Raw genomic sequence first — 25,589 nt, 5'->3', positions numbered from 1 at the left:
CAGCCTCCTCCGTGGACGTTACGTGCGCATGCTAATGAGATCGGGTGGGACTTTGGCTGCTGCGATGTGTCTCATGTCACGTCCTACGCCGGATGCTGCAGTGAGTCGATGCACATCCTGTGTTTAACTACTTCTTTTTTAATATTTGGAGGTACTGCTGTTTGGTAATTGTAAAAAACAAACTAAAAAAATAAACAAAACAAAAAAAACAAACAAAACGACTTTCACTGTGTGTTATATAAATGTAACCGTTTCAGTGGAAGTTGTGGTTACGGAGAAGTATAATTGAACTGGCAGACTGTGACTAAGCAATGATGTAGTTTCTGGGTAGTGGAAAAGATTAGCACTATTTCAGTGAAAGATGGTTTTAGCAGGATGCCAGCCGGACTTCTTATATTCCATCTACCGTAAAAGCAGTCATTTAAGGACACTGCCAGTGCTCAGTGTCTGGATACATCAGAGGCCTATAGTAGCTGCACACTCCACGTGAAGTGGGGAATTCCTCACCTATGAGTCTTACAGAACATGACTCATGTAGAAGATGAAACTTTAACTTAATATTAAATGTTCATATTGTGTGATGTAAATGAAAATGTAAATCTACTCATTCATTTGGCTGTTGATGTTAGATTAATGTTTCATTTTTTGTGAAGGGAAGGAAGTGGTGATTCTCCAGAGGAGCATGTATTTGGATGAACAGCAGTTTTCGTGCCACCTGCTGTCAGGTTTAAGTTATTACAACTCAGTGAAGTTATGACTCAACCCTCTGCAGTGTAAGAAGTCATTTGAGTTTCCTATCTGGGGAATTTTCTCAGTGTGATAGAGCTGATTCACCTCACAAAAGACATAGAAGTTGCAACATAGCATTTTTGTTTCTTCATTGTTCTATGTCCTGCACTGGGAGCAAAGCTGCGTGCTCTCACACCATCCAGGTCCAGATACACTGTAGGCTTCTATTCTCATTTGTATGTTCTGTGATGTTCTTTTTTTCATAGTTCTGTGAAGTGACGTGATTTATGATGCTTTCCTATTGCATTATCCACCATTTCTGAGTAAAATAAAAACGCTTTTTCTTTGTATTTGAACAGCATGAAGTGCTGATGTTAGGCCATGGTTAACAAGATCCTATATCTGACAAAACACCAACAAAAAATGGACAAGAAAGCAAATCCCTTTAAAATCTATTACATTATTAAACAGTAAACCTTTGTCAGCAACCATTTTATCCAGTTGATGTGGGCTACACGATTTCCATGAACCTCCTTCCTGCACCATTATTATACCAAGCTGTCAGTCATGAGAGGGTGAAGGTTTTTTATATATATATTTTTTTTTTTATAGTTATTGATTTATATAATTCAGTGCTAGGTCTAAATGCCTTATAATGGTAAAATTATGATATTTCCTTTGATGGAGTCCAGATATTGTGGTCGATATTATTATTCCAATAAAGTCCTCAACTAATTAACCAAGCTCTCTTCCAACAAGGGTATTTAGATCCCTAATGTTATGTAAATTTGCAGGATTTCTGTCAGAGCACACTGGCAGGGCTGAGTTGAATGATAGATCCACCAGTGTTGTATTACTTTCAAAAGCTTTAGTTAATTTTAAGAATGCAGTTGTGGTTTAAGTGCTTTTTCAACATGATTCAGGCAGATGTGTCCTCAGCTACTCTCACATGGCACGCCACACACTCACAGCATGTAACCAATGCACCCTTTGCAGTTTGGTGGTGTGTTTAATGAATCAGTGCGCTGAGAAGTTTTTAAATCCATGTCGGCTTTGCTCTAACTGCTGCTGTTCATGTAGCGTTTTATAAGCGTCGTACCACAGCATCCACCTGTGGGCGCTGTGACTCCATGGTTCATAATAAGGCCACGTGAATGTGGTCAGAAAGTTAATATTGTCACTCTCCCTCTAATAGGTTTAATGAGGACAGAGCCTAGATTCCAAATCAGCAACAATTCACTGAATAATCTGTTAGATGTGAGCTGTCTGACTGAGCGGTGTAGGTCATTTTGCGTGTGTGTGTGTTTGTGTGTGTGTGTGTGTGTGTGTGTTTGTTTTGTCAAATGGATGTCAGTCTAATGATTGTAGGAGACTTCAGAGCAGAGTAAAGGATAAATCAATTGGTGACTGATCATTCCAGTGGATGGGAAAACAGACAAAGAAATAAAGGTCTGTGCAATCAAAATACAAGTCTGTGAAATTTTAGTCCACGGCTTTTCAATCTTCTACATTTATTGTATTGGTTTCTTAGTATGTGAGCTTTTTTTTTTCTTTTTTTTTTAACTATGATTCTCCCCTGCTCTTGCCTCTCTCCAGCCTCTTGTTTGTTTTGTTTATTGCTGTTTATATTTCCAGTTATTATAAACCAGTGGCTTAATACACGCAGCTCACCAGTAGGAGGTGCTATCATAAAGCCAGTAAAACAACCTCCAGGCTCTTTTCTTCACTGACAACATTGCCACATGGACTTGAATTTTAATCTGAAGACTAGTTTCTACCTGAGTTACATTAAGTATTGCCTGGTAGTGGTGGTCGTCTGTGGATCACTCACCCTGCAGTTCATATTAAAATCACCAAGATGAATCTGTCTCACAAAATCTTTCAGTTTAGCTAAAACTTTGATCACAGTAGGCCTGAAATAAATTGATTCAGTTATGAATGTATAATTATGAGATCAATTCAAATGGAAGGTTTTTTCCAGGTCATGGAATATTTATCACAATTAAAATTTAATGCTGAATTAATCAGTGAGATCTTCTGTATGTACCGTGTTAAAATCAGGGCCTTCACCTACTGACCCATGGTTCAGAGTAGTTTTAGCTGTTGTGGATCCCCAGGAGTCCTTCAGGTTATATCGGTGGATTAAAGCTCATAAGAAACAGTTTGCAAAAACATATTTCCCAGTTTTAAGGTAGACAGAGTTCTGCAAAATTTATCTTTTCCAAACAATATACAATAATACGCTGAATCAAAGGTAGAAAATTATCCACTCAGAACCCCGGGCCAATTCTCTTCAAATGACAGTCCCAGCTCTTCAGTTTAAGCAACATCTATCACATGGGCTGTGACTAGAAAAGTAATGAAAACTCCACTGCTCTGTGTGCGACTATGACAGTACAAAACACTGCTGGAGACAGATGAAGTTCCATTAGATGTGTGTGAAATGAAATCATCTCCTGTTGTTTAATGTCCTCAGTTTGCCTACAGCGATGTACTCCAAACTTTCCCAGACTCTAAACAACTTCTATTTGTCCTTGCTACAGAACAACTACTTTGTCTCCATCTTCTACCACCACTTTCAGTCTCTGGAGTGTGTGCCAATTCAATCACTGCCCCCCTCCCCCCCAGTGGAATCAAGAAACACTAGTTTGTCATGTTAGCTTCCCCTCTCACACCACAGGGTCAGTTGCCAACACGCTGTTATTGCACAGGGCATTGGGACCGAGGTGTGTCTGCTGTGGACGATATCCTACCTGTCTCGTAATGGAGAGGGATCTAATCACCTCGCCACAGCCTCCTCCTCCTCCAGCTTCTGTTTAGAAATAGAACTGAGGCCGAGGAACAAGGCCACATCAATCATAAAGGGATTCTCCGGGGAGCGAGATCACTCTCACAACTCTGTCAGAACAACATCCAGCGCACTGATGTTACCTTACTTTACCTCAGACCGACACATCCTGAACTGCAAACATTTAAACCTAGAATCTTGTGCTAATTTGTCCTTCCCTGTCTTTCAACATGAATCACAAAATCTCTATTCCTCCTTCCCTTTCATCCCACACTCACCTCCCCCTCTCACCTTCCTTTCCCTCATATCCCCCCCCTTCCTTCCACTCTCCAAGCCCTCCTTCTCCTTCCTTCTCCTTCCTTTTCTTTGCCTCCAGTTTCGCTCCGTGCAAACCTTCTGCCTACAATTGATAACATCCCTGATGGAGCTCCTTTATTAGCCACCCACAGGCAGATTAACCAGAGCAATAATACACCAATCAACAGCAATTATGCACTGATAAGCCCAGGGAGAGCTCTGCTGGATGCGGGAAAGGATGTGGCAGTTGTAGAGTGATTGGGTGTGTTTTAGTGCAGGATTAAAGGTTGTGTGTCTGTGCATACATTTACGTGTGTTCTACAAGTATATTTAATTGAGTGTACTCAGTTTTTTTTGCCTGCAGTCGTAATCCCTTCATAGGTTATATTATTATAATCAGATGTGAAATCAGTCCCAGCCCCCCAGTTCTTATCAGGTGCTAACTGAAGCTATGATCGGGCAGGGATGTATCCTCCAGCATGAGTGCAGCAAACCAGCTAAATAAATAGAGGTTTTGAATCCATATGGTGCATCATTTCTCTCTGAGTGTACTATTATGGTTGAAGATTATTATCCCGTCATTACAGCATATTAAAGCACTTCAGTTACAATGTTGGCACTTGTTCGTTTTTGGACTTCATTGCCTAAACAGCAGCCTGGCATTGTTATGGAGCAGCTAAATGATGATGAAAACGAGTAGAAGGGTAGCGTTTCCTGCCTGCAGGCATTAATACACCAGCCAAGTCTGATTTCAAGAACAGCTGTGTGGATTTAACCCCCCATCCTCCCCTCCCTCTGCTTTTTGCACACACAAACATGCATTCACATGCACGCAAGTACACACCCGCATGTGCACGCGTGGACGTGCTTGCGTGCACATAGAAACACACGCAAAAGCAGGAGCATCTTTTTTCTAATGGCAGACCAAAGACCCTGGAAGCTGTTTACTGCTGTGCAACTGGGAAGCCCACCAATCTTTCAGGTCCAGATTTGCTTTATACCAGCAAACTTGCCAAACTGTGTGTGTGTGTGTATGTGTGTGTATGTGTGTGTGTGTGTGTGTGTGTGTGCATGCATTAGATTAGTCCACCCAACTGGCTTCAGAAACAATGATCCTATCCTATCAAATCAAAGTGGACCAATGATTTTACTTTGCGTAGTTCATTTGGCTCTTTCAAGTTTCAATCACAGCGCAGCAGATTTTTAATTAATAATTCTTGCAATTTCAGCATCAAAAGGCTGTGGTGTAATTCTCTCTCTCTCTCTCTGTCTGTGTGTGTGTGTCCTCTTTTCAACTTAGTTTCATTGAACATGTATGTCTCCTCTAACTTTGCATCTCAGCCAGGTGACCTCCATAAGTTAATCCTGGAGCACAAAATGAAACAGACATTTACCATTTCTTGGAGCATGAAATTAAATACATTTCCTTTGGCTATCCCAGCTCTAATTATCTCAGAGGATTTATGACGGTGTCACTGTTATTTGTTTAAGGACAGAGTACATGTGGACTGCGGCAGGTAGCCTCACTTTCTTTACATGTCAAGGGAGAAGCTCTGCAAAGCTTCGGTCTCCCAGTCCAGTGACCTTAACACCTGTGACTGATATAAGAGGGGAGATGTGTGTGTGTGTGTGTGTGTCTGCATGGCCACCACGTGTGTGTGTGTGTGTGTGTGTGTGTGTGTGTGTGTGTGTGTTTACGTGCATGAAGGGGTAAGGTTAATTGAAGTTGTTAGAGTGAAAATGATTCCCTCAGGGGGACAAAGCAGGTGGAGGCGATGGGTGGGTTCAGCAGTGGGTGACGGAGAGAGAGAGAGAGAGCGAGAGAGAGAGAGAAAAAGAGAGAGAGATAGACCAGGAGAGTGGGATGAGATGGAGGAGTAAAGGGAAGATGGGTGGGGGTCAAAGGGATTTGCTCCTCACCCCCAACGCTCAGAGGCAGTGATACATGAGGGCAGAGAAATGAAATGATTCATCTAAAGGTCAGGTGTGTCTGTCCCTCCTGCCATTCGACCCCTCACCCATTGCTGTTTTTTTCAATCCTCTTGTCCTTCTCTGCATTATCTTTCTTCAGCTAAGAGTGGACAAATTGACTCTTTTTTCACAGTATGTCCTAGTAATTTACACAATAACCTTTACTAAACCAATCTGTGCGCCCTTTCCCTCTCGTCCCTGTCTCACACATCCCTCTCTATCTCTCGTTCTGTCTGTCGCTCTGTCCCCTCCTGTGGCCTTTCGCCTCTCCACCCATACTAGCCTTCATTTCACAGATGACAGGTTGGCTGACTGTAATCCAACAGATGCTGGGGCGGGGAGGCCTGACCAACTGTTTTAACTCCAATCAGCTTTTATTGCTCTCCGGAGGAACTCCACACAACCCCCCGCCAGCATGACATTTCAGAGAGTGGAGGAGAGAGTGGGCAAGAGAATAGGAGATATATATGTGTATATGTATCTGTGTGTACATGTGTGACTGCGTGTGTGTGTGTGTTGATGAAGGCAGGGGGTTGATGGGGAAAAAGGGTGACAGTCATTACCTCCTGTGCCTGGTGTGGGGCCGAACCACTGGCTTCAATCAACGTAGACGCATGTGTTCGTGCGTGTGTGTGTGTGTGTGTGTATGTGGGGGCGTGTGACAGAGAGAGAGGGTCCGGCGTCAGCAGGGATGGAGATGTCGCTGGTAATGCATCTGCCACTGTCGCTTGCTCCCGACAACCTGAGCCACTCCTGCATCGCCCGCGTCTGTCGCCTCCTTCTTCTTCTCCATCCATCTCTCTCTCTGCACCCCACCTCCATTCTCCACCCTCATCCTCCCTCCCTCTGAGACAAAGACAAAAGCCACTGTAAAATTCCTACAGTGTGACTTTGTTACTCAAACAAGATGATGCTACATTGGTGTTTGTCATCTGAGCAGTCTCCACTCTAAACGGCTGCACCTCTGGAGTCTCCCTAAATGTCACTGTACAGATAGTTATTAACAAAAGCCTTGCATGTTTAGCACATAACCTGAAGAAGCACCAACGTTGTTTATTGAATTGTTAGGCACTTGGGGATCTTTCAAAAGAGGACTAGTCTTGTTTCCCCGACATTATGCAGGCAATTTTATGCTATTATCATACTACTCCTGTGACAAGTATAATGCAGTTATTGTAACTGAATGGCTGTGGCAAAGGTATAGGGAGAGGTAATTTAAGCTAAGTAATTTAGTTGTGATTTGTGGTTGGATTCGATTTAACCTCATTCGCGGACTGTAAAGGGGATACCTCATAGTTCATGAAGAATTAATTAGAATAAAAAAAAATTCCAGTTTCTACTATAATCTCTGACACACAAAGGTTTTCAATTGGTTGTTCTGCAGTCTGACTGTGAGCACATCTACCGACCCTCATTTTGCTCAGTTCAACAGCATAGAAGCAGACATCCAGATGCCATTAGTCATTTGGTAAAAGGAGACCTGTATTCATTTGACGATTAGCAGGGTTTTTAGTGCTCTCCGCAGAGCTGTGGGCTGTATGAACCCTGCAGCCTGACCTGCAGACTATTAAAGCCAGCGAACACCATAGAATCACTTCTACTGCCGCTGCCACAAAGAGGTGATGTGACCTTGGCTGCGGTGATGTTGTTTAACAGGACATGGACAACATCACTCTTCAAACACAAGACATCCTTTTCTAACGTGTCCGTGCCCATGTTCATATTCATACCCGTACTTGCTCACAAGCTAAAATGACAGCATGCACTCCTTAAAATTATATTAGAGCCTACTAAATGACTGATAACTAGCATGTGCTGTATGTCTAGTGCTGGATGCTCATATCATTCACATTTTCTCCTTTAGAAATATTGCCTGGGTTGTATTTTTGCTGCATGTGTGCCATGAGATTCAATGGTTGTGGGTTGAAATGCTGAGGCTGATTGGTACACAGTGAAGGCTGTCCTTGCCTGTCAACATCAGCCGTTCACAGGGACATACCTGAATAATACATAACTGAATAACTTTAACACACTTTTTTTTAAATGTCAGAAATGTGTGTGTTTGTGTGTGTGTGTGTGTGTGTGTGTGGGGGGGGGTATTATTTTATTTTATTTTGGTATAAGCTGATTAAACATACAGTGTTTGTGACTTGTTCCAACACCAGATGAGAGGTTTACAGCTCTGGTAATGAGGTTAAGGTTTTGTGCCCCTGGTTCTATTTCCCACATGCCTCAACCTCAAACAGACACAATAGGCTTGCCAACTTAATCCTGCAGAGCAACACACTATTATATTATTAATATGGAGACCCTCTGATACATTGCAACTTTCTAGACTTAAAAGAACATAAATACAGTATATGACCACTCCTTTCCACTCACATATATATATATATATATGTACAGTAGTGGTCAAATTGTAGCACCACAATGACTTTGTTTTTTGACTTTGTTTTTTTTTAATGTTTTTAATGAAACAGCTTTTCCCTTGATGGGCTGATTTGGCTCATGTGAAAGAGCCCTGAACAGTACTGGAATCTCTCACTGCGAAACACAGTGGTGCACAATCAGCTTTCATCTCCCTTCTCTCTTTAGAGAATATTTTGCCTTTCAGCAATTACAAGACAGTTTTAATGTCCCCGAGGAACATTTCTTTGGATATCTGCAAATGAGGCGTTTCATATCTTCTGATGTAACTCCTACACCAATTAGATGGGAAAAGATTTGTTTTTGAGCACAAAATTAGAAAACATTTTATGTCATTGTTCTATACTCTCCCCTGTATCCTCACCATGTGCGAGCTGCTAAATATTCCTCACGAATTGGACAAAGATTTGAACATAATGAATATTAGGAAGATGATTAAGATAATGGGAAAAGGTTGGTTGCCAGTCTTGGGGAGTGGGGGAAAAAAATCATCCACTCCAATGTGCATGATACACGGTGTGCCATATGTTTTTCTTTCAAGTTAGTTTATTAGATCATGTATCTATAGCACACACAGTGAGTTTCTAAAAGTGAGAGCGAATGACATTGCCTGAGGCAGATTTCAAATTGTCTACAGAGGAGAGCTTACTTTAGTGTAGGTGTGAGTCCTTTTCAAGGGTACTCAGCCAGTGTGCGACAGGGAAAGGTCACCTGTGTAGTCACCCCCACAAGCAACTGCTCTTAATAGTGAGTAAATGGGTATTGGCAAATAGTCAGTGCTTTCAAGATGACTGTTTTCTTATCTGGCCAGGGATCTACAGAATATATATAGGGTCTAAAGTAGGAACAGGGCTGAGGGTCAAATGGTGAGTGCAGCTAATATGGGTAGAGTAACAACTTCAAAATATGTGCAGGACACTAAGTCTGAGGGGGAAAGAAAAAGAAACGAGCTACTGGTGAATAATGCTTGTTTAGTGTTTAAAATACATAATAGAAATGTACAACAAAGGATGCTGCTGATATATTTTAATGAAGCTTACACCACAGAGGAAGAAGATCCTGTGATATTCTTGTACTCTGTTTAAACTCAAACTAGTAGTGAGTGAGCGAGACAGCAGGGACTGTGCATGCTGAATGAACGACCAGCAAATTTATTACAGCTAAATGTAGTTGTTTTAGTCCGTCACCCCACGCTGCCATTAAATGTCCCTGTGATTAGTGAGGCACACACAACCAACCTAATTATCCAATGCCGCAGACAAACCCTCTACATGATTACTAACAGTTTGCTTCTTATACTGCAATTATGTTCTTTGCAATGGCAAAAAGGCTATGATTAAATAGATGTTCAGATGGCAATGTGCATTAATGTTTGGATGACAAAAACTAACCACATTAGATGCATCTCCGGAGTCCACGTGTTTCTGTGATAAGTGCTTAAATGTTAAAATCAAAAGTCGTGTTCAGGGCTGGTTGAAGTTGTGCCTTGCTGTGCAGGTACTGGGATATAATTTTCTGTCTTAAGACTCACAACAGGCCTGAGAAATCCACCTTTACTTCGGAGTATATTTCGCTGTTAACAGAGCTGTTAAGGGCTTGAAGGCTGCAGCACCACAGAGAAGAAACAGAAGCAAACTGGGTCAGATGACTGTGGTTGTGATTTCATGATGTCAGTAGCGGTAGAGAGAGAGGTGAGATGTGTGGAACAGTGTTAGACATGAGAAAATTCAAGACAGTGTCTCTGTGTTGCTCTGCCGAGATCTTGTCTGATAAAAGTGCGTATTGTCATAATTGTACAGGGACAATCAGTGTTTCTATATCCTATTATAAGAGCATTATGGAGGTCTCTGTGGGGGGAGGTCGGGGGTTTTGGGAATGAAAGATTATGGGTTTTTCCAACCAGCAGGGGGCAGTGGAGCTGCAGCTGTGTATCTCTGTATGTGTGTGTGTGTGCGTGTGTGTGTGTGTGTGTGTCTGTGGAGAGAGCCTTATTCCCTCTGGTGAGAATTCCCTTCACAGCCTCACTCATGGGCATTTCAGTGTACAACCAGCACACTGTAGTGACATTTGAAATGAACACCAGTCGACCACTGATCATGGTACATGAACATACTAGATGGTGGAACTTATGTGTGTGTGTTTGAGTGTGTTTGCCCACATGTGTGTGTGTGTGTGTGTGTGTGTGTGTGTGTGTGTGTGATCCCACTAATTTGCATACAGAAGTGGCAGAAGCTCAAGTGTTCCACACTCCAAAGTCCTCGTGCAGACTGGGAGACATGCAAGTGTCCTCCAGTGTCTGGATAATTATGAGACTTTATCTCCATGTACATGTGATCACAAGACACCTGCTCTGTGCTTTTAACAAACCTTCTTGTGTTACCCTCAAAGCCACATCTTTGTTAAGAATGTGGATCTGATTACCTTTTCAGTTCATGATGCAACTTTTATTCCTTTGAGAATATCTGAGCAGACATATAGTCGCATTCACTCACACTTGCATGCACACAAACCTGCATGTGACGGATGGAAATGAGAGCCTCAGTGTCTGATATCTTCCTAGCAGAGACACATGTGAGAGTAACCTGTCCTATTGTTTCCCTCGGGTGCGACCCTCTTGATTCCCCCCCCACTGTCTTTTGTGTCCGCTGTGTAAGTGATCTATATCGTGAGAAACAGCATCACCTGAGCAGAATATGAGCAGTCTTTCACTTTCTCTCTTTTGTCCCTGATGCTTTTCTCCTTTCTTTTAATTGTCACTGCCCCTTTTCTTCCATTAGTCTCCATGCTGCACTCAAGCCAAGAAGTCTACATGACTCTCATATTTGTCAGGCGGTGGTCTGTTCCCGCCAAAATCCACCTTCATCGCCCTTTCATTCATTCCTCTCCTCTCCAGTTTCCTAAATGTTTGCAGATGAACACTAATAGTCTCCTCTGTTTGTGGATGACACGCTAATTAATCAAGCACACCATGCTGGCCAAACTGGTAACAGCCAACAGTTCCAGTACGCAGCTAGCTGGCAATAACCAGTTTGTACAACCCTGAAGGGCTGTGACTTCATGTGTATGTGTTTGTGTGTGTAGCAGTTGTTCCTGGGTGGAAACACCATAATACTACATGAGTTTGTGTGTGTGCGTGTGTGTGTGTGTGTGTGTGTCAGTGCGGGGATGTGTATGTGCACACATTTAGAGTAAGGTAGTGTGTTTACAGCCCCCTGTTGCATTGGTCAGACTCTGATACAAAGCTATTCATTATATGGTTGTATGGTGGAGATATTATGCAGTCTGGGCTCATGTCCAGAGGTTATTGGACTCCTGCCACACATTAAATATGTTCCACTTTTTGGTAAACCTCTCCCTCTATCTCTCCCCTCCCTCTGTTTTTGTTTTCTCTCTAGCACACCTCATCTTTCATCACATCTTGCTCTCTCTCTCTCTCTCTCTCCCTCTCTCTCTCTCTCTCTCTCTCTCCCTCTAGCACACACATCTGACCAAAATAAACTAAACAATAATTTCTATTTAAAAAAAAAAGTCTGGGCACTGTACACTCAGTTCCATGAAATGATTGATTTTTAGTCATTACAGCATTGTTTAGTTTGATCGGTTGTTTGGAAAGGGACTATTAGTATGCAAATCCTGTGGAGTGTTAGCGCCCGCATTTGCAGCTGATTGCTATTTGGCCAATGGTAAATTTGTGTTATCTAACACAACACTTTGATAATTCTTGCCTTGCTGCTCCGCAAACATCCAGAACAACAAGGAGCTGTTTTGAATTTTGCTCATCCTCTTGATTGAATTCTGCAGCTTGGTGGCTCTGTGTGTTAACACATGCACATAAACGCATGCATACTAACACACGAGCTCAAACACAAACTAAGAAGACTTCTCATTAATTTTCTTTGCAGGAAAGAGGGAGAGAGGGATGTAGGCTGTGAAGAAGTGCAGAAGGATTGATGGGAAGCAGGGAGGTACAGGCAAGGTGATTAAAAACTCAAGCTACAGATGTTTCTGGAACACTTCAAAGTGGTACGCCTGCCAGTGCCAGAGCTGGGCATGATGCATTATTGAGATGGTGCCCACCTGGCACCTGCCGCTGACATCACATGCCCGGTCCACCTGGCACCATGCAGTCACGTGGGTGACACTCTGGGTCACACCTCCCTGCACAAACCCAGCTCCCGGTGTGATGAAGGGCGTCAGGGGAAACGGCACACATGCTCAACACAGACCTCAAAGGCACTAAAGTGGGGCATGTGCAGTTTGTAAACTTAGCTTCATGAATGAAAAGTGAGGAGGCAGGAAATGTTCTTGTGAAGGATTGCGATGCATTTCCTCTCTTTGCTTGTGTTTTGAGTGAGAGTTGCTACATGTGAATATCTTCTCTTCCTACCTACAGGATTTATGCTTTGAGTAGAATTTTACCTCGTCACTTAGCTTGCAAATGCCTGTTTAAATCTACAACACAGCACAGTTGTGTAATGTTTAAGCAATATTGTGTTTTGTCTGTATGTGCTGAGGGAAATCGAATGGCAATTTGATGATGCACTACAACAATTTAATTTCTGATCAAGTCAATTAATGAAATAAAGAACAAGGAGAAACAGTAGAGTCCATATTATTAGGAATATTGAGATAAAACCTTGGGATTCTTTCAGGAATGTATTTGCCTTTGGAGTAGCCAACAGAGTGATGCAATCCTTGCTGCTTAATATTTCAGCAGCCCCCCCCCCCAAACCTTCTGTCGAAGAATATTTAGAGGTCACAAAGTGTGTTTGTAAGTGTGCATGAATATCTGTGTGTGTTTCTCCTGCATGTGTCCCCTGACACCTGTACTCTCTCAGGGTGTGAGGAACAGACAGAGGCCAGAGCCACAGTCACAGGTCTCAGACCAGTGGGGTGTGAAATGAATCAGAGGGCCAACACACTCTCCCCCTGCTGCACACTCACACACAATCACTCTGTGATGTGTGTGCCAGAGAGGGGAAAGAAAGGAGAGCACTGGGAAAGGACAAAGACAGAAAGAAAGAACAAGGGGCAGAGACATGAAACTCCTACACTGTGGTTCTTGACTGCGACAGCACCTCAGTAAATAAAGTCAGTATAAATATTTATGAACGCTTTTACACTTTCTGGTGAGAGATGGTGTTTGGCATAATGGTGGTTTAGCACACCGTGCTGGCCAAACCAATATCGGCCAACAGCTTCCAGTACGCAGCTAGCTGGCAATTACCACTTTGTAGCCTACAGCCCTGAAGGGCTGTGAGTTCACGTGTTTGTGTGTAGCAGTTGTTTCGTGTGGAAACACAGCAGTAATACAAGTGAAGCATTATTCCTTAATAGGAGTACTGCTTTTTCTGGAATTGATGGGAATTTGGAGGTGACGGAGCACATACACATATATACACTGCATACACAGAGTACATAGCAAATCCAGACCCATCAATAAAAGAGGAAAAATCAACAGACATTAGAAGTAAAAAGTCCCCATCCGCTGAAAATGAATTTTACTTATTGTTTTTTTCACTTGGATGTTTGAGCTCCACCGTGCAGAATGGTGTATGTGCAGAATTTGACAGCTAAAGCAGTTTACACACTGATCTGCTGAAGGGTGAACGTTTCTCTGTGCTAACTTTAACTCTAAGTGAAACACGTGGACGTACCAAACGATTTTCTGATATCACAAGTTCTACTTAAGGCCAGTCATGGTCCAATGTGATGTGGAAACATCCAGTGCACATCCATTGGTAATGTACTTTTCAGTGACACGTGTCCATTGGTTGAAGTTTTTAAATGAACAATGTTTGCATACTCATAGATTTTGGATCTGAGAGGTGTTAGATGTGATTTTAAAAATCATTGATGAAATAACAGAATGTTGATGTGGAAATGACACACAATGAATCAGTCACAAATTTTTATGTTTTAAAACATGTCTGGAGGCGATCTTTAACAACAGGTGTCAACATATTAACACTGATTGAATTTGAACTGATGAAAAACTGAAGATAAATCATTAGTTTTTCCCCATAGTCACACAACTTATGAACGTGTTATTATGAACTCCATTATTCTTACATAAACTCAGTACCTTGACTATATATGGCCCAAGACTCTCATGCTCACAACCTGCAACTCTTCTTCTGGAAAGAGCAAAGATGGTACAGCAACAAGAAACAGGGCGGTAGCATAAGAAGATATTCGGCTCTCTGATTGGCTGCGTCCGCTGTCAATCATTCCTGACGGCTCGGCAGCACCTCCCACAGACGCACAGCGGCAGCACAGCTTCCACCGACAATGATATTCAAGGCACTTGCGGCTCGTTTGCAGCGATAGGAGAAAAGAGGAGAGAAAGAGAGAACCTCACCTCCTCAAGCAGCGAGTGAGGTAGAGGAAAAGAGACAGAAAGCGACAGAGGAAAGAGCCAGAGGAAGAAGAGAAGAGGCTGTGGAGTTAATAAAAAAAATAAAAAATCAAAAAAAGAGAGACAGCAGCGGCTTGGACCTCCAGCGAGGACTGTTTAATTGTCTGCGCTTTATTCCAAAGTGTTTAATTTGAACACAGATTCGACATGTCATCGTCCGGTAAAGACAACAGCGGTGCCCAACATGCCAATTACGTGGGACCTTACCGTTTGGAGAAGACGCTCGGGAAAGGACAGACAGGTTAGTTGGGACAGCTTGCTCACTGCATCCCCTGTAATTGCACAATTTATTTTCGAAGCGCTCCGCAGCGAGTTGAAATTTGGCCGGCTGGGTGTCTGCAGGTGATAGATAACTAACCGCTTAGTCACAAACACCTGCCCAGCCTGGTGGGGAATTTTGGGAGGTTGTTGTTATTTTTTTCGCCGGTGAACTGTCCATCTATATTTCAACACATTGGGACGAGAAGGGAGAGGGTGGGGGGGGGGGGGGTTTAGGTGGTGTTGCTTTGCTTTACATTGGTTTGTTGGCTGTGCGTTGGCGTTGGACTGGGGTGTGTGTGTGTGTGTGTGTGTGTGTGTGTGTGTGTGTGTGTGTATGTGTGTGTATGTGTGTGTATGTGTGTGTGTGTGTGTGTGTGTGTGCGCGCGCGCGCGCGTTTGTGTGTATCCAGGAGCAAACCAGCGTGGAAACCGTTCAACGCCAACAATGATGACAGTGCAACGGGTTATGAAAATCAACTTTTTGTGTCCTCACTCCCCTGTTTGTGTGTGTGCGCGCGCGCGTGTGTGTGTGTTTTGTGCGTGTGTGTGTCCTGTGATTGGAGCACAACGCCGTTAATCCCGATTTGCCTGATACATTGATCTATTCTTAGTCCGCAGGCAGGCAGGCAGGCGTTTCTCCTATAGGCTCTGACTGCAATACGTGGGTTTCCTCAGATATAGAGTAGAAGGTCCCACCTTGACAGATCACACCACGAGCTGCTCACAGAGCTGGGAAATAAGAGCTACACTTATCTATATTCATACACCCCAGGGGATGTAACTGGGCTTCCTGAATAAGGAGCACATGCTTTATCTCAGCGTAGATAGCAGTGACACTGCAGTTTGTCAAAGTTGCAATGCACATGTAGCCTATAATTTATGATAAAAGGGGTTTTCGTTCCACAGTATTTAAGGCTGTTTTAGGTGATGCATGTATGTTGGCTCGGCCTGTTTGTGTGAGTACTATGGTATAGTTGAGTGCTGTTGTCAGCATTGGTGACTGTACAATGAGAATCGTCTGCGGTCAAGTACATGCAGCCAGTGGAGCCATGTGAAACAGAGGCAGGCACAGCCCTGTGTAGGCAGACATGGCAGGAGAGATGCAGCATGTTTTGCAAGCTCACCACCCTTAAAGAGAGAGATAGAGAGAGAGAGAGAGAGAGAGAGAGAGAGTCGTAGACTTTTCCTTCTCCTCTCCTCTACTCTCTGCTGAGAGATTTTCCTCCCATCTGTTGTCTAAAACGGCTACAATAGGCGTTACTTCCCCTACCCGGTCCAGCTGGTCATGCTGAGCAGCCGTGTGTGCGTGTAAATGTTTGTGCGTTCTCTCAGACAGTATGCTTTCTTGAAATATTCTCCTGGTCACTTCACTCACCTGGCCAGTCCCCAGCGGCCATTAACAGAGTTTGTCTCTTCGCCCTCCCATGATGTCAGTGTATGTGTGTCTTCATAACTGGTGCCCCTCTTTGACTGTAAGGACATTTTGAATACACACAGTGTGTCTCCCACCAGAAATCCCTAATAAGAGTAAGATAACTGTAGTATGATAACTGTAGTATGATCTAAGGAGGGAATTTAACATTTAACACAACAAACGCAATGATAAAAACACCTTAGCTGGACTCCCTTTCTCCTGCGACTAATGTTTAATCATTTGTGTTTACAGGAGGATCTCTCACTAACAGCTAGACTCCGCTTTCTTTCAGGTAGCAGATCGCAGGAGTGTCTAATGGCTGTTTGTGGTGGTATAGAGCTTGCAGTAGTATGGTCTGTTGGGGACAGACGTTTAATGACATGGTGTCGCTGAGATCATCCACGCCTCAGGATGTATTTACGAGAATGTCCTGTGTAAGTGGAAGAGTATGTAGCTTGTGTCCTTGGAGCTCATGTCTGGTTATATTAACTTTTAATTTGGAGAATTCTCACTGTGTTTCATGCAGGCGGGAAATTGTAATCATATAACGCATATTCATTTTGAATGCTTTTGGCCTGGTTTTTGAATTACATTTTCATTTTACAAATGTGCAGCAATAACGGGGCCCAGCATTATGAGTGTGTGTGTGTTCCGTGTTAGAAAAATCATTTGCTTACTGGCGTCTGTGTAGCTGACCCGTGCCAAACCTATTCAGATTAATGACAGTGCATAAGATCCCATTCGCCCATTAACTATTCGTTAATCTGTCAGATCTCTTTCCCAGGCCCCACGGAAGGGGTTGGCCTGGCAACTGTAATCGCCCAATCGGCCGGGCTGGATCATGAGTGGCAGCTGGGACCATCCAGTGGGCTAAATCCCCCCGTGAGCTTTCCCAGGCTGTGGTTGGCTGGTATTATTAGATGGGAGAAAGCGGAAGGCCTCTGGTTGATCTGGCTGTCCTGCTCAGAGGAGTGGTGCTGTTCCGTGTTCATTAAGTGATTAGACCTTGTCCTGACACAAACACACACACACACACACACATGGCCGCCTCAGTGGTTCTGGTTTGGCTTCCTGATCTAATCCCCTACACAGCCAAAGTCCCCTCGGCTCTCACTCATGCACTCACGTGGCCCAAAGGTAGAATGGGCAGGCTCACTCCAGCATGGCAACTTAGCACCTCCATATTACTGCACAGGATAGGCCACATGGGAAAGACCACAGTTTTCTTACAGCAATGATACATGCTCCAGGTAAAATAATTAGATGGACCTTTTGTACAGTTTTTTTCTAGTCTGAACAGATTGATAAAGTATTCATACGGCGTACACCAGACTTGTCGGTCAGTCAGTGATACACCCCATATCTCTCTCTACTTGTTTTTCGTCAGGTTTATTGCTTTCGCTCCAGTATCTGTAGGCTATGTGTGCAGTCCCCTCTCAGTCAGGTGTGCATTGGGGCCTGATGGAGTCTATTGATACGGAGTGTCGGCATGGCTGGCCACTGATTGAGGATGAAGCCACAGAAGCATGGAGGCCATTTTCCAAGCCAAAGACAGACATGTTGTGCTTGATTGGCAGAACTTGGCCGGGGCATTGTGTCTATGAGATGTTTCATGTAGGTCCTGTATATGGTGTCTGTGTGTGAATGTGACACCTGAGCCTCAGCACTTTCCTCGTACCTCTTGCACTGTCAAACTGTGAAATTTGCCAATCGGCCCCATTTTCTATCAAACACTGAATTAGCCCCATGCGCTGCCTGTTAGGTTGGATAATGTTCTGTATTAGCCTCACAGGTCTCTAATCCATGTCACGATGCTACTATAAGTGAGGTAACAGTTATAAAAATGTAGAACTCCCTTTTGAATGTCTCCATCAAAGCAGGGTTTGGAGTAACAGCCTTGTTGTGTTTCCGAATCTTGAAGCTTTGTTTGACAAAGCTGAAGATTGTGGATTTGTGTTTTTGCCAGTGCACTGACTTAAGAATGAATCACCGCTCTGTTCCACTAATGCATCGGAAAACACTGCTGTGTTTCGCCTTTACTTTGTTCCTGAACGCTGTTGATTAGTGGAATAGAGGCCTATTGTCTGGAAAACATTGCCTGTTAATCCAGTGTAAAGTCCCTGTTCTTTCACGAGACTTGGATATTGACAGGCTAAGAGTTGGAGGTTGATGTGTAGGCTCCTTGATTCTTTGATTGACGTTTAGAGAGTGAAATCATCTCTGCTTCAGGGGCTTTTATATTGACTGTTCATCTGACAAAAAGCTGCCTGTGATGTTGTGTCTTGCTCTCTCTTTCTCTATTTAGTTTTCTCTGTTTCTGTCTAACAGCTGGAGAGTTCTTGTTCTGGGTTCCCCAGGTTTACAAGGCATGTAAGCCAGAATCCAGCTGTTCTTTGTGTTTCCATGTCAGCAAAGGGCTGACCAGTTTGTAACTCTCAGTGTGGGTTTCTCTGTTGGTGCGCGGGGTCGTGTTTGTTTGTCTTTGTGTATGAGAGAGTGAAAGAAAAAAACTCAATTGTCTTTTCTTTTCATTTATTTACATGTGCGCACACATGCTCACATTAACCAGGTCGTTCTAGGGGTCTGGTGCATTGCATGGTAACGTAAAACCGTTAATTCGACGTTGACTGATAGCTGGTGAGCCAGGGATGGTTGATTCAGATCAATGGGCACTCCCAAAGATTTCCTGTCTGGTGGAAGAGATCCATACTGTTTCACAGCACATGATATTCCTGATGATGACAAGTGAGGAGGGAATACCCAGTCGATGCCGTCAATGGAAAAGCACTTGGCAAATCTACAGAAACTGAACGCGCATGTGTGTGTGTATGTGTGTGTGTGTAGCCCGTGAACCGAGCAGGTGCTCAAACTGTGGGTGACCTGTAGCCTGTGTGCCATTTAAGATAAATTTGAAACCAGTGTTGAGCTCAAACACAGGTGTCCATCTCCCAAGTTGTCTGCTTTGACCTAAAATTGGCGAGCAAGGGGAAATAAATGAAAGGCTGCGATGATAGACCCGTGTTTAAACGGGCCCATTCAGAGATTCAGGTCAGAGGAGCCCCGGCCCAAAGGCTGTGCCGTGTTTCCCCCCAGCTGTGTAGCACCCTGTGTTAGCAAGCTGGATCAGAGCTGTGGAGCAGGAAGCCAAGGCCTTGCATGGTCTCTGCTTTTTGACTGTCTGACTAAAGCCAAAGTCCTGCCCCCTCAGCCCTGAAATGTATCCTAAATGATGGGAGACTGGTGTGCAAGTGTGTCTGCGTGTCAGCCGATAAGCATGTTGTGGGCTTGTGTGAATATGTATGCCTTCCTGTGTGTGTGCATAGGCGGTGTTGCATCAGTGACCAGCACACACACGCAGCAACTATGCTTTGAGTAAATCAAACAGGACTTAGCCTATAGTCTTTTCACTGTCTGTAACTTTGGCTGAGGTTATATAATGGTGATGGTCTCTGTCATTTAGTGCGGTTCTCCTCTTATCCGCCTCGCTCCTTCTCTCTCCCTCTCTCTGTCCCTCTTCCCCTGGCCAGTCAAGATTCATACAGGGATTCAACCATGTGGTAAATCAGACAAGACCTCGGTGGAATTGCATCGATTGGGAGGAATGTATGTAGCCAACGATTTTCAGAGATTAATGATGAGGAAAGAGGCGGCAAACCGGAGGGGGGAGGAGAGAGAAGAACGAAGTCAAGGAGACGTGGGAGGAGCAGAAGAAGGAGAAAAGAAAAAAAAAACAAACAAACCTTGAACTGAGACAGCATGAAGTGGTCTTGAATGTTCTGACTGCAGCTGAGGTTATTAATTAAGGCAAGGTATTGATCATTCTCTTCATTATTCTCCCCTCCTCCTCCCTGATGTTCATCTCTCTATTGCTGACCTCCAGAGGAGAAAAAGGGCTCAATCCTTAGATGGAAGGTCAGTGAGTAAGTGAAGGATTGCTGGAATAGTCTCTGTGGGCAATCATGAATGAGCACCTCTGTTTATGTGTGTGTTGTTTTGGACAGGCCCCATCACATCCTATTTGGGTTTCATCCTAACTCGGCGCATCCACTGTCACTGTTTCTCTGCCATGTTATATAGCGTGGAGAATCAGGTTAGGGTGACATGGTGCTATGGTCCATTTTCCCTCAGTTATATCAAGACACACTCCACACTCCACACTATATACACACACACACATGCTCATACAAACACCGTCTCACTGTCTCACTCTGTCCATCTCTCTCTCTCTCTCTCTATCTCTCTCTCTCTCTCTCTCTCTCTCTCTCTCTCTCTCTGTCACTCTTTCGCTGAGGTCCCCAGCTCTATACTCGACTGCTGTGTTTCGTGTAATGTGTTATCGTCTCATGCTATTTAGAATTTCATGCTGCCAGTTTTCCAACGCAGCAGAGGGAATGCAAGCAGAAACACACCATTTCTCTTTTCACCGGTGCATCAAATTGTTACATTTATATATGACTTCACGCTGTTTCTTCACTAAAAATGTGCGGCGTTCTGCCTCTAGACATCTCTGTACCAGCCCAAGTCTTTGTGCACTTTCGACGCTGCCAGTCAGTCATTAAGCCGCTCACAAAAGTCAGCTGTCATGTCTTTTGGTCTTTGTAAACATGGGACATTTACGGTGTACAGTATATTAAACGTCTGTGTGCGTGAGAGAGGGAGCCTGTCTCTCTCTCTCTCTCTCCTCTCACTCAGCTCAGATTAACCCTTGCTGAGCCGCCTGTCTGGCTCCGACTGTGAGAAAGCTGGGTTGGTTGCCAAGGTTGGTTGTCTGGTTGTCATGGTTTCCCTGCTTCTTGCTGGTTCCCAGTCTGCCCTCATGAAGAAAGAAAGGGAATACTCTCTCTCTCTTCTTATTCTCTCTCTCTCTCTCTCTCTCTCTCAGCTGCACTCGTTTCTCTCCCCATCTCGCTCTCTAGCTCTTTACGTGGCTGCAATCTGAAGTTAGCATCATAACAGTCAGGCTGCGAAATCCTCTGTTGCTATTCCATGCTTTCAAGTTAGTCTTTATCTGACTTCTTTCTCTTCATCTGCGTTGCCTTTGCTAGATGTGACTGTGGGAACGAGAATGTGAATGAATGTATGACTTCGTGTTTTCACATGTAAGCTGTGTGTGTGTGTGTGTGTGTGTGTGTGTGCATGCTTGTGCAGCCCGTGTGCTCAGACATACGGTCATGGATCAGACAGGCTTGCCCTGCTCTGTGCTCTGCGCTGTGTGCTGTGTTCCCATTTAAATCTGGGAGATTAGCACATGTGGGGAGCCTCGGCTTTAGTTGCTGTCAGCTCAGCTAGTCTTGGCAGGCTGTCCTCAGATCAGGGGGGAAGCTCTGTGCTCATCCCCCCATTGCTGTCTGTCCTGCTGTACCTTATCCATTAACAAATAGATGGGTGGGCCACTGACCTTGACTTTGGTAGACTTTTCAAACTGCTGCAACACACTTGTACAATTCACAGGGTGGCATTTGTCATAGCCCTGCTGTACAGAATATACATTTTAGCAATATAGTTTACTATATAGTGAAAGCAGATATTTTTTTCCTTTGCATTCTGTCATTACAACATTTTTCACGATTCTACAGGTTCCAAAAAAAAAAAAGTATTATGTCTAATTAATTTTTGTACCCCATCACATTGGCTAATATTTCCTGTAGGATATATCTGTTGGTACAATAAAACACTTTCTGCATTTTATGAATGTTCCTGTTTCAACCTTTTAACAGATGTATTAGTTGATTTCTTAACCTTAACTTCTTAAAATTGAATATTCACAAATACATAAAGCAGTTTTTGTACAAAATAAATAGAATGTAAATCAGGTGTAAATATGGAGTAGGGTACTAGTAGTTTACATATTGGCCATCTTGCCTGTGATGTCTTGCCATAAAGAAAATATGTTTGCTTGCAATATTTTACTTACTGAAGTATTGTTGAGTGAATACAGTTTATGACTTACATTCATTCCATACATGAAACAGTGCCTTTGCTTCAGCAGACCAGCTGGCAGCTCCCCGTGGACTGTTTTCTGAGGAAAAAAAAGTACATGAATGAAAACGTGCGCTCATTTACTGTGTGCAGTCCTTCCCAGGTGGCAGGGGCAGAGTAATTGTGATGCACTCAGAGTTTTCACTGCCACTCGCTCTGTTGTCAGCTCTTTAGGCTATGAAGCACAATGTCGCCCATGCTTGAAACACCTGAGATGTGGCTTGGCATGTGAAGTGAAGCAGACAGGCCTCAGTGAGATTAGGTTAGATGAGCATGACTGGTCACAAATCAACAACCTGCGCTGGCTGCTCGTCTCTGTGGCACCGACTTCTGACACTTGGCAGGACTAAAGAGAATTAGCACTATGTTAGCTAGCTCGACTTATTTTATCTCAGCCTGGGAACATCAAGGAGTCCGTTATTCATCGAGAGGGGAGAGGAGGGTGGCTTAGGTTTGCTGTTCCGATAACGTTGGGGAGTGTTGTTGCCAGTTTAGGGAAAAAACCACCTGGATCACAGGTGTTAGTGCATCAGTGGTCCAGCCAAGACAAACTGTTTCTTCTGTTTGCTTTTCCTGTGTTGCCACTTCATCAGAGAATGGGTCAATGCTTTGAGTTTACTGCCAGGTCAAAGCCTCTGTCATGACTATGTATTAGGATGAAATCAGATCACAGGAAGATGTCATACTTGAAGCAGTGAGTCCTGTATCTTTGTCTTTGTGTTTTTCCCTTTGGCCTGAATTGTAGGTTCAGCCTGTGCTACTTTCCTCCAAATCTCCAGCCGTGAAGTGCTGTACTGGTTTGTGAAAGTGTTTCAGCATAAATCTTTTAATACGGCCAGCACGCTCTCCCATTTGGATTTTGCCCTATTTTTATTGGCTGATGGTCGACCAACCAGCATTCAACTTACTCCCTGTATTGTGATATAACCTGTATTAATAGGGGAGCAGCAATATACTCTATACACATCTAAAGATCAGGAGCTTTATCCATAATGTATTATGCATCACCAAACTGTTTTCACTTTCCATGTGCTCTCATGTGACCTAACCAGAAAACGATTTCTCCTATCATTACAAGGTTTATGAAAAGAATAAAATTCAAGAATCTAAGACTTATGAATTATGAAGAAGAAATAGTTTGCTTTCCCTTTCAATAGGCTCAAAATCCAATTCCATACTGCTCTATGGTCAGAAGACTTAATGAAGGACTTAGTTCAGAAATAATATTCAGTTAAAAGACCTTTGGCTTTTCACAATCTAGTGAGTGCACTGTTACTGCACTGAAGGATTTTCAGGTGTCAAAAGCATACATGTATTTGACCACTTTCGTTTTCCTTTATTCTGTCTTCCCTCTTGCTCTCTTACTTACTTACTTTTTTTCTGTCAGTTTTTTTCTATTTTAGTGTCTTTCCTTATTTTTTTTGCACTCTCTCCTGACTAATGGAACAGTTGATGGAGTGATTAAGGGAAAGAGCGATGAAGTAGGGACGGTCTCATCTCTTTATTCCAGATGGTTGACTTTTTTAAATTTTTTTTTTATTCATCGCTAAAAGCTGCTTATTCCTGATGTTGCTGCTGTGTTTTGCACTGCAGTGTGTTTGTGTGTGTGTGTGTGTGTGTGTGTGTACTTGTCTGAGTGCAAGTGTTTTAGTGTGCGCTGTATGCTCCTGTTTCATGGGCTCTGTGCCGATACATAACAGCGTCTGAGAGCTGTAACTCATGGGACACGGATGAACATGAGAGAGACGGAGAGGAGGGGGGGGCCTGGCTCACAAAAGGAGACAGTTTCTGAGTGAGAAAAAGAGTCACAGCAGTAAAGCATCTCTCAGGGTCAGTGCCTCTATTATCATTCAAATCCAGCGCACACAACCACACACACACACACACACACACACAGAGGCGGGAATGTGCTGTGCAGCAGTAGAGTGGATGTTTTTTAGTTTCTACAGGAATCCCAGCTCTCCCTCTGACTGCAGCAGAACTCTGACGTCATCACTGGAGGAGATGCAGCCACAGCAGGAAGGACTGCTCTCAGTATGAAGCCTGAGGACACGCACACACACACACAAACACACACACACACACACACACACACACACACAGACACACAGACACACGCACACACACCTCCGCATACCTTTAGGACATTTAGGAAGCTTGGTCCTCTGCTCTTCAATCCTGTCCTCTGTTTAACCTCACAAGTTTACGTGTGTTTACATGGACTTCGCAAAGTATTTCATACACTCTGTATATAGAAAACTGCAGTTGATGTTGTGACTTGCAGCCGGCTCGTTGCTTTGATGTGAAGAGTCGGTAGCTATAGCAACACAGGGACTCATTTTTATGTGCTATTTCACATGCTGAGGATATGAGTGTGGCTGTGAGTTAGTTGTCATTTTGGATGATCAGCTGTGTTTGCTGTCCTCACTGCTGTTTTGACTTATTATGGTTAATATAATGATACCATGAATGTGAGCCAGCAGTGTCCATCTATGTGTGTCAGAGTCTCTGCATACATGCGCCTCCCTGGCTTTCAGAAAAACTGACGACATATGCAGGTCTGCGCGTGGCACCGCATGACTCATGTGAGTGTATTATTATTATGGCCATTATGGCAGTGGCGTTTCTCTTTCTGTAATGCACCTGTTTGCTTTGGTGGACTTACAGTAGCAGCTTCCTCTGGGTTTATGTCATGTTTAGGGCTGTTTTTGGTTTTTGGGTTACAGCTGCTTGCTGCATCTTTTTTTTTTTTTTCAAGAAAATGTTGTCATGGTGCCTCTTGGAAATGTTTAAACCACATCACTTAGCAAGCGGCAATGACATTGTTTTATGCTTATGAGTTGAGGATGGCACCCCACCTCACTTATTCACTTGATGATGAAACTAACCTTGGAGAATTTATTAACTAACCCTGGAGATTTTTTATGCAGTAGAAAATTGCACAAAGACTGTTTTCATAGCACAGAGAAAACGGAAGAACCTACACCATATTGTCACCCCTCATGTAACAAACTAACCTCATGTAGCAACGGGGCTACATTCCTTTATCTAATCTCAGAAACTGCTTATTATGGTTACCTTATGAGACACACCAGAACCTACTCCCTCTTTTCTCTTTCTGTATCCATAATCCCTCTTGTCCTACATGTCTTGCCAACACTTTCATTCTTGACCCTCCCTCCTGCCCTCCCTCCCTCCCTCCTTCCTCCTGCTCCCTTGTTTCCTCGCTTCCTGCATAATGGAGGTATTCCCCTGCAGCCTCCACACCTCGCACTGCCATTCTGCTCAGGTAGGGCTCATTTCAT

The 25,589-nt window shown here is 43.6% G+C and overlaps 1 protein-coding gene across 2 annotated transcripts in view; it reads left to right on the top strand.

Annotated features, from left to right (window-relative positions):
- The first annotated feature begins 14,454 nt into the window (after nt 1–14,454).
- brsk2a (BR serine/threonine kinase 2a) overlaps nt 14,455–25,589 on the top strand; it is a 162,810-nt gene continuing 151,675 nt past the window's right edge. Inside the window, exon 1 of one of the 2 annotated variants that reach the window (XM_087176421.1) lies at nt 14,455–14,871. In XM_087176421.1, coding sequence (XP_087032547.1) covers nt 14,778–14,871 — 94 coding nt within the window. In that variant the 5' untranslated portion in view covers nt 14,455–14,777. The remainder of the gene's footprint in view (nt 14,872–25,589) is intronic. The other variant, XM_087176422.1, reaches the window with a different exon arrangement.

The sequence above is a fragment of the Seriola lalandi genome, unplaced genomic scaffold, assembly GCF_002814215.2.
Source record: "Seriola lalandi dorsalis isolate HSWRI2012SDOR001 ecotype SW California unplaced genomic scaffold, Sedor1 jcf7180002054553, whole genome shotgun sequence".
Lineage (NCBI taxonomy): Eukaryota > Metazoa > Chordata > Actinopteri > Carangiformes > Carangidae > Seriola > Seriola lalandi.
The sequence above is the reverse complement of the archived record's forward strand: the minus strand, read 5'-3'. Positions and strand labels throughout refer to the sequence as shown.